The sequence below is a fragment of the Chrysochloris asiatica genome, unplaced genomic scaffold (assembly GCF_000296735.1).
Source record: "Chrysochloris asiatica unplaced genomic scaffold, ChrAsi1.0 scaffold00062, whole genome shotgun sequence".
Taxonomy (NCBI): Eukaryota; Metazoa; Chordata; class Mammalia; order Afrosoricida; family Chrysochloridae; genus Chrysochloris; species Chrysochloris asiatica.
In genome coordinates, this window is record NW_006408580.1 from 5724072 (window position 1) to 5733826 (window position 9755).

The 9755-nt window shown below is 39.6% G+C and overlaps 1 protein-coding gene across 1 annotated transcript in view; it reads left to right on the forward strand.

Annotated features, from left to right (window-relative positions):
* The window catches only part of EFHC2 (EF-hand domain (C-terminal) containing 2), a 259272-nt gene that overhangs the window by 95145 nt on the left and 154372 nt on the right, over nucleotides 1-9755 (forward strand). The window contains exons 6-7 of the mRNA XM_006864292.1: nucleotides 4971-5084; nucleotides 5480-5618. Of these exons, the coding sequence (XP_006864354.1) occupies nucleotides 4971-5084; nucleotides 5480-5618 (253 nt within the window). The remainder of the gene's footprint in view (nucleotides 1-4970; nucleotides 5085-5479; nucleotides 5619-9755) is intronic.

Sequence of the window (9755 nt, forward strand, 5' to 3'; positions counted from 1 at the left end):
GCTTTCTACTCCCGTAAAGATTTACACCCTCGGAAACCCTGTACAGGGTCGCTATGGGTCGGAACCGACTCGACGGCACTTAACAACAACAACAACAATCCTTAGTGCTACTGAAAAGGTTATTGTCATACTAATTTTGATGCAAACAACTGCTGGCAATTGGATCCTCACAGGAAGCTCTCCCAGATTCCATGAACCCTACTCCAGAGGTTCTGCTGTGTTGCTTGGGGGTGGAGGGGTGGAGGGGACAGCATCTGTCCAAGAGTGGGCTCCAGGTAGTGCATAGCAGGTGACAAGTGGGTGGCCAGGAGGTGCCAGGGAAGCCTTTTTGTTTTAAAAGCTTTTATTGTGAATTGAGTGATAGTTTACATGGCAGAACATAGATTTTACACTCAATCAATTGTGTTTCATTGCAAAGATTACAATCACCTCCATGCACCGCTGGTTAACAATATGCCTCTACTCCTTCTTTGTTTTTTGAGGTACACAAAACACACATACATATATTCATTTAGACAACCAAAGGGCACATTTTGCAAGCAAGCCTCCTACCTGCAGACACATAGCCTTTCTCACACCATGAGTCTAGAGTTCCCCAGCTGCTCTATCTCTCCATGCCATCACCGCTGCCTCCATATCTGGTGTCGCTATTCCTCTGGTTAGGATCCTCCTACACTCTGTTCATGCGCCAACCTCTTGATAGTCCTAGGGTCCTTTGTTCTTGGAATGAAAGATTAACTACTCCCCATTTTTTGTTACAGTTGTGACAGTCACAATTAGTCATTATAACAGTTACTCAGTATTGAATCAAAAGAATCCCATCCCCATCCTCCCCCATCCCCTTTAACCAGATCTATCTAGACAAGATGAAAATTATTCAGTGGGGATTCTGCCCTACCCCCTTCCTCTGAAATAAGCACACCTTTGAAAACTTGTAAGCCAACCACTTCATGCCTTTATAGCCCCTCATTTTAGGTAGTCATTGTCTAGGTTGCCTGTGTCTATCAACCCTGTGTAAGAGGGGATAGGCTTGATCCTTGATGTGAAGACTCCTTCCCTCTAGGTTGATATTTTGGGCAACTACATCCATAAGCCAAGGCCAAGTTCATCAAATTGTGGCAATTTACACTTGCTTCCTGTATCAAACTTCTTTACCTTTCTCTAGTGGAATTGTGATAAACAAGCCATACAAGCTAGGTCAAATGGATACTATCTGCAAGTTTGGGCATTCTTGCGTGCCTCCTCCCGCTTCAGATCAGCTTGTCACTTCACTCTCAGCTCGAGCCCCCAGTGGCTAGGTCAGGGTCCATGGGTTCAGGAGTTCCCAACTCTCCTCAAACTTGGAACCAACCAGCACTTCCTCTTCTCTTTCTCATCTCATGGTCGTCAGGAGTGTATGGAGCGTGGTCGAACTCAGCCCAATGTCTTCATTGCTGCCTTCCCCCCTCCTCCACTCACAAGGAGACCAAAGCAGTCACCATCGAGTTTACTAGCCTGATCATGTGTTCCCTTTGAGTTTCAGTCTTGGAAGGGTTTGTCCTGAAGGGCTGACTTTTCTTGCCCAGGTGAATAGCTTGCTTGTTCTTATAATAGTCAGTCTACTAATAGTCAGTCTACTTTTTTTTTTTTTTCCTGCTGATCTTTCTTTCTAGAAGTATCTTCTGTTCCTCTAGTCACTTTGGGTTCCTCTTTATGTCCTTTCAAGTGGTATTGTCCCACCTCAGAAAGTTCTGGGTGGGGCTCAGGATTCCACCTAGGGCCTCGTACTCTTCAAAGCCTAAACACAAGAAACCCATTTCACTGGGCAAATTCTGGAATCCCTTTTAAGTATTTATTATAAGTTATAGGCTGAAGATGGGCTTGCAAACTTTCTGTAAACATATTTCCCAATATTCCTTTCTATACTATTTAAATGTCTATTTTACAGTAGTAAGCACAGGAAACCAATATTCACAACAATTAAGCCCCTTAACATTATTTCCCCTCTTTTACCTAATCAGGCTATGCCTCAATCCCTGTATAACAGAGCCCTGTTGTTCCAAGGTTGAGTATTGTTGTTGTTTTTAAGTGTTGTCAAATTGGTTCTAACCCATAGTGATCCTGTATAGGGTTTCCAACGAGTGGTTTGTGAGCTTGAACCACCAGCCTTTGGTTCAAACATACATAGCCTTCCAGCGCATTAATCCACAGCACCATCCTTTTAATTTTTAATATATTTTTGTCTTTGTGCGTGAGGTGTGCCTCTTGTAGACAACATATTGAAGGATTCTGTTTTCTTATCAATTGTGCCATTCTGTGTCTCTTGACTGGTGCATTTAATCCATTGATATTCATTGTAATTATCGATAAGTATGAATTTATTGCTGTCATTTTTTTGTGTGTGTTGTTTTTGTCTGGTGCTGCTGTTTTTCTTTGTTCTGCATGCCTTCCTGAGCTGAGTTCATTTTTTTGTGCTTTTTCTTGTAAATTTCTTCATAACTTTAATTTTTCCATGTTTTTGCATTTTCCTTTTCTTGATATGTTGTGAAATATTAAGTTTCTTTGAGATTACCCTATAGTCTATTAACTTTTTCTTCCTTTTAAAACAGTCTGTTTTATCCTGAAATCTACCTGACCTCTTCATAACCTGGATCTCTGTTCCTATATTTTCCGTTTTATATTGTATATTTTTTTGGATCATAGACTGACCTCCCAGATCCTCTGATTTCATTCTTGTAGTCTTGTTCTGCTCTGGACTCTTCCATATCTCAGCTGAGTTCTGGGTGTTGTGCAATGTATGTCAATCTCTGATTGCTGTCTACTCTTGTTGATTCTCAATCCAAAGTACTCCCTCTAGAATGTTTTGAAGTGCTGGCTTGGCTTTTACAAAGTCCCTTAACTTCATTTATCCTAGAATGTTCTGATTACATCTTCATATTTGATTGACAACTTTGCTTGGTAAATGATTCTTGGTTGGCAGTTTTTTTCTTTCAGAGTTTTGTATATGTCTTCCATTGCCTTATTGCCTGCATGATTTCTGTTGAGATTAGAGCTTTGTAGATAACAATTTTCTTTTACCTAGTTGCTTTCAGGATTCTATCCTTGTCTTTGATTTTGGAAAGTTTGATTATGATATATCTTGGTGATTTTCTTTTGGGATTGCTCCTTCCTGGGGTTTGTTCAGCTTCTTCAATGCATAACTTCTCATCTTTCAAGATGTTAGGCAAAATTTCTTCCAACAGCTTTGACTATCTCCTCTGTGGTTTTCTTGGATTCTTCCTGTTCTGGGACTCCAGTTACCTGTAGGTTATTCTTCATATTGTCCCACATGAATCTTATGCTTTCTTCAGATTGTTTCATTCTTTTTTCGGCTTGCTCTTCTATCTTAGCAGTATTGAGAGATTTGTCTTCAAGCTCGCTGATTCTGGTTAGGAAAGCCTTTTTTTAAGATTGACTATGAATAAGAGGCTAAATATAAAATAATAATGACACACCTGATATTTGCAGTGTACCTTCACATGAATTGCTTCCATTTTATTCATGCATTCAACAAAGATTTATTGAATGCCAGCTGTGTGACAGTTCTAGGATTACAGTGATGAAGAAAACGCATTATATCCTGCTTCATGAAACTTAGATTTTTTTTTTTTTTTTAAAGCAGGGCAGATAGATACAGTAGGAGTGAATGTTGTCTTGATACCCATAACATCCTTTGAGAATGATAAGAATAAGTACTACTGTTGCAGTTAAACAGATGAAGAAACTGACATTCTGAGAAGATAAATTGTTGTTGTTGTGAAGTGCCATTGAGTCAGTTCTGACCCATGGTGACCCTGTAAAGGGTTTCCAAGGAGCAGCTGGTGAGCTTGAACCACCAACCTTGAAATTCAAACAGCTTTGCAAAGCTGTTTGAGAAGATAAATACTTGGCCTTAAATCTTGTATTTATTAGTGGTGAAGAGAGAGCTTGCATCCAAGTTTACTATACTTCCACCACATGTACTATACAATTTACACATTTAAATTTACATTTTATGCCACATGTATCAGGGATGATTCAGATTGTTTATCTGGATTTTATAAACTGATCACTACCAGTTTCTGGAAGCCGCTGGTGTGATGTTGTAAGATAAGCATTGAACGGCAAACCACAAAGTCAGCAGTTTGAACCCACCAGCTGCTCCTTGGAAACCCCATACAGGGTCACTATGCGTCAGAACTGACTCAACGGCACTTATCACTAGCAACAATAACTTAAGATAATTAAGATATTTCCTACAGCTCACATAACTGCTTGGATCACCTCTAAGGCATGAGGGATTCACTCCAGCTCAGTGTTTCTACTGGAGACTGACTCCAGTCTACTCCTCATTCCCTCTCACCACGCTACCTCTTGCCCAGCAAATACTTGTTGGACTTAGGTTCAAGCAGGGGACTAAGCAGAATTAAGAAAAGGCAAGATATGAGTCATTCCTCAAGGTGTTTTGTAGCTTAGTGAAAAGAAAACATGACTACCAATGAATTAATTAAGGGTAGTGGTATGCTGTCGATAGTCTGTTCTGACTCATAGTGAGGGTTTCCTAGGCTGTAAATCTTTAAGGGTCTTTCTCTCATGGAAAAGTCAGTAGATGCTGATCTTGCAGTTAGTAACCCAGCTCATAACCCATGACACTGTTGGGGCTTCCTCATGAAGTAATTAGAGAACCACAAAGAGTGGTTTCGCTCTGTGAGAGGTGCTATCGAGGTTTGGGTTGGGGACAGGCCAGTCGGATGAGAAGGGTTAGGAGGAAAGATGGTACTTTATGAGGGCCTTGAAGTATGGCTGGGTTATAGACTGGCCTACAGGGGGTGTAGAAGCACAGGGAGAGGTGGATTGACTGTGTGTCTGTCTCCAGTTGACAAAGAAAGTCATGCGACACTTATATCCTGTTTGAGACCTTCAACAGTCCCATCTTTGTGGTTACCAGGTATGTTTTGATTTTTGTCTTCTAGTTTGCCCCAACTGGAGTCTATCAACCAGGCCAGATAACAGATCAGACAGTTCTCAATGTGTATGGGGGCTGGTCAGTGAGACAAGTGAGTGGCTACCTGTTGGATAGTCTCAAGGTGAGGAAACTCATATTTAATTACTGTTCTCCATTGTGACTTCCTTGGAATCTGAACTGTGGGGTGAACAACATATTGTTTTCTTGTGACATTGATTATAAATGAAATCTATGAAAAAAATATATGCGCTACACTTTTATCATTGAATAAACATGCTTAAATGCATGCATCAGTATATGCATTGCATTGCTATTTGCAAATACTGTAATTGCAAAAAAAAAATTAAAAATATTGACATTGGCTAACCTGCATTTTGATTTAATTTCAAAGCTTTAATGATAAATGATGTAATTGAAGGAGTTTTTTAAAAAAAAAGTCTTTTTCCCTTTGGGAAGGGGTACTTTGTTCCTTGAAGGGTCTGTGGTGCTAATGCTGTGTTCCTTTGTTTTTATTAGCTAGGACACATAAAACAAGAGTTTTACAAAGATAGTGACCTGGCCATAGGAACCACCATCAATGTGTGGGGAAGAAAAGTGCTCATTTGCGACTGTGATGAATTTACAAAGTGGTATTATAAGACTAAATATGGAGTTGGTAAGTGCTACAAATACTAGAAAATAGCATTTAAAACCTAGAATCTTTGTTCCCTAGTTAAAATGTTTTTGTTAAGTTTAAAATGCTAAGCTGTTATTTATTGAGTATTTGCTATCTGCCAGACATTTGTTGTCTTACTTATACTTAACAACCATTCCATAAAGGTAGAGCACACCTGCATTTTAAGGATGAGTAAACTGAGGCTTGCTGTTGTTAAGTACCGTCAAGTCGGTTCCAACCCTGTATGGGGTTTCAGAGGAGCAGCTGGTGGGTTTGAACTGCTGACTTTGTGGTCCCCGGTCTTGTGCTGATCCTACAGCTCCACACTATGAGTTTTGTTGTTGTTGTTAAGTGCTGTTGAGTCTGTTCCAGCCTATAGCAACCCCATAGAGGGTTTCTGTGGAGCAGCTGGTGAACTTGAACTGCCACCCTTGTGGGTCAAACTAACTTTGCAGTCCAGCAAATTAACCCACAACGCCACACCAGGACTCAAAATAAACACTAGACCTTGCATTTCTTCATGTTCAGTGCTAACTTGTCCAGTGTTATGCAGCTAGAGAACAGTGAGCTTTCATTTAAATTTAGGTCTACCTGATGCCAGGTAGTGGTTACGAATTGGGCTGCGAACCTTAAGGTCAGTGGTTCGAAACTACCAGCCGCTCCGCGGGAGAAAGATGAGGCTTTCTACTCCCGTAAGGATTTATACCCTCGGAAACCCTGTACAGGGTCGCTATGGGTCGGCTCCGACTCAAAGGCACTTAACAACAACAACAACAACCTGATGCCAGAGGTTTGCATTTTCCCTTATAATTTTCTGCTTCCCTACACTATGAGGTAGGAGCTCTGGTAGCGTAGTGGGTTATGAATTGGACTATTAACCACAAGGTTAATAGTTCAAGTCTACCAGCCACTACATGGGAGAAAGATGAGGCTATCTGCTCCTGTAAAGATTTACAGCCTCAGAAACCCCATTCAGGGTCGCTATAAGTTGGAACCAATTCCACGGTACGTAACCACTACCACAATATGAGGAAAATATTTTGGTTGGGCAATTGAAATGCTCTTTTCATTTAATTCTGGCTTATTACAGTTGTTTTATTGTTAAGTGCCATCAAGTTGGTTCCAACTCATCGCAACCCTGTATGTATAGGGTTTCTGAGGAGCGGCTGGTGGGTTTGAATTGCTGACATTTTGGTTAGCAGTCCAGTGGAATGGGCACAAATACAAATCTCTTCTAATCAGTCAGCATTTCTCAAGTGGAAAGAACTGAACAACTGCCTCTTGTGGTTTATGTACAGGTTCCATATGAGCACACTGAAGTGTTGTGAAATTCCCATTCTTCACACTTAGCAACAACAACAACAACAGTTATCTGTTTCCACCACTCATCTGTCAGTTTGTCGTAATGCTGTGATTCTGAGAAGCTATGCCATGAATATTTTAAGTACCTCATCTCTGAAAACCACGCTTCTTTCACTATCCATTTTATTCCCTCAAATTCAACCAGTTTAACTGTTTCGGTTGACTCCTCATATTCTCTAACCCAATTCAAGAAAAATAGAGTTATTTATCTATTTAACTAGTATATATGGTGTACCTACTATGCACTCGTCTGTCAGTTTGTAGCACTGTGGTCACTTGTAAATTGCTATGATTCTGGAAGTTATGCCACAGGTATTTTGAATACCAGCAGGGCCACCCACAGTGGACAGGTTTGAGCTGAGCATCCAGATGAAAACAAACTAGGAAGAAGGAGAGATGGATTACTTCGGAATATTTAGTTGCTGAATTGTCAGCACCAGAATATTGAATATTGAACCATGATGAAGAGCACCAGAATATTTTCAGATACAGTGCCAGAAGATGAGCCCCTCAGGTTGGAAGGCACTCAAAAGACGACTGGGGAAGAGCTGCCTTCTCAAAGTAGAGTTGACCATGATGATGTGAATGGAGTAAAGCCCTCGGGACCTTTATTTGCTGATGGGCATGACTCAAAATGAAGAGAAACAGCTGTAAACATCCATTAGTAATTGGAACGTGGAATGTATAAAGTATGAAACGAGAAAAATTGCAAATTGCCAAAAATGAAATGGAACATATAAACATTAATATCCTAGGCATTAGTGAATTGCAATGGACTGGTATTGGCTATTTTGAATCTTACAATCATGTGGTTTACTATGCCAGCAATGACAAATTGAAGAAGAATGGTGTTGTGTTCATCATCAAAAATAACATCAAGATTTGTCTTGAAGAACAATGCTGTCTGTGATAGGATAGTATCCGTACACCTACAAGGAAGACCAGTTAATACCACTATTATTCAAGGTTACTCACCAACCACCGAAGCCAGTGATATGTTCGAAGACGTGCAGCCAGAATACTCCTTAGAAGCCAGGATGGTGAGATTTTGTCTCTCATACTTCGTACATGTTTGTAGGATGAACCAGCCCCTGGCGAAGGACATCACGGGTGGTAAAGTGGAGGGTTACCAATAAAGAGGAAGTCCTTCAATACAATTGATTGGCACAGTGGCAGTAGCAATGTATAACAACAATTGTGAGGATGGCATAGGATTGGGCACTGTTTCGTTCTGTTATGCATAGGGTTGCTATGAGTCAGAACTGACTCCATGACACCTCACAACCTCGATGATTTTTATAGTATTGAGATCTAGAAAGATGCTTTATAGCATTTCAAAGTTATATTTATTCAGGCTTGCTTTGTAGCCTAACTTAAGGTCTATTCTGGAGAATGTTCTATGTGTACTGGGAAAGAAGGTATATTGTGCTGTCATTGGATGGAGTCCTGTGTATAAGGCTCTGAGGTCAAGTTGGAATATGTGTTGTTTAGTTCTTCTGTGTCTTTGTTGAGTTTCTTTTGTTCTGCCCTTCATCTAAAATGTTGTATTAAAATCATCTGCTATTATTGTAGAGTTGTCAATTTCTGTCTTCAATTCTATTAAAGTTTGATTTAGTATTTTGTGACTTTTTCATTGGGAGCATAGACATTTATTATGGTTATGTCCTCTTATTCAGTTATCCCTTTAAACATAAAATAATTCTTTGTCTCTTATTCTGGTTTTTGTCTTAAAGTCTATTTTACCAGAAATTCATATTGCTACTCCTGCTTATTTTTTATTGCTATTACTTTGATATATTTTGCCATCCTTTGATTTCTATTTTTGTCTTTGTGTGTAAGGTGTGTCTCTTGTAGACAGAATATTGAAGGATCCTGTTTTCTTATCCATTCTACTACTCTTTTTTTTTTTTAACGATGTATTTAATCTATTGATGTATAATTATGTATAAGTATGTTTATGGATAAGTGTGAATTTAAGGATTCTGTTGATTTATCAGAGCTCTTTAAAAACCTGGACTCCTGTTGTGGCACTGTAGGATCAGCAGCCCTGGACTGTGAACCACAAGGTCGGCAGTTCAAAATCACAGCAGCTTCTCATAAACCTTATCTATAGGGGCTGCTATGAGTCAAAATAAGGAGCTCTGGTAGCGTAGTGGTTATGAATCGGGGCATGAACCGCAAGGTCAGCAGTTCAAAACTACCTGCTGTTCCGCAGGAGAAAGATGAGGCATTCTGCTCCCGTAAAGATTTACAGCATTAGAAACCCTGTACAGGGTCACTATGAGTCAGAACCGACTCCACGGCACACAGCCACCATGAGTCCGAATAGACTCAAAGGCACTTAAAAAACAACAATATGAATTGTGATTGCAGTCATTTGGCTATGCTTTTTTCTTGTGCTACTGGGTTCTTTAGTCCAAATAGTTTTCTGTTAGTTCATTTTGTTTGTGCATTTTCTTGTCAATTTCTTCATTGTTTTTAATGTTTACTAAATCTACATGACTTTTCTATTTCTTTCTTTTTTTTTAATTTAAGGTTTTATTGTGGATTGAGTGAAAGTTTACAGGGCACATCATCAGTTTCACATTCAACACTTCATATAACTTGTTTCATTACATTGATTATAATCCCCTCATATACCATCAGTTAAAAGTATTTCTCTTTATCCACTTTAGATTTTTTTAAAAAACACACAAACAAAAAAACCCACTCAGGCATATATAATAAATTACATCTCCAAAGGGCACATTCTGCAAGTCTGCTCCTGGCCAACAG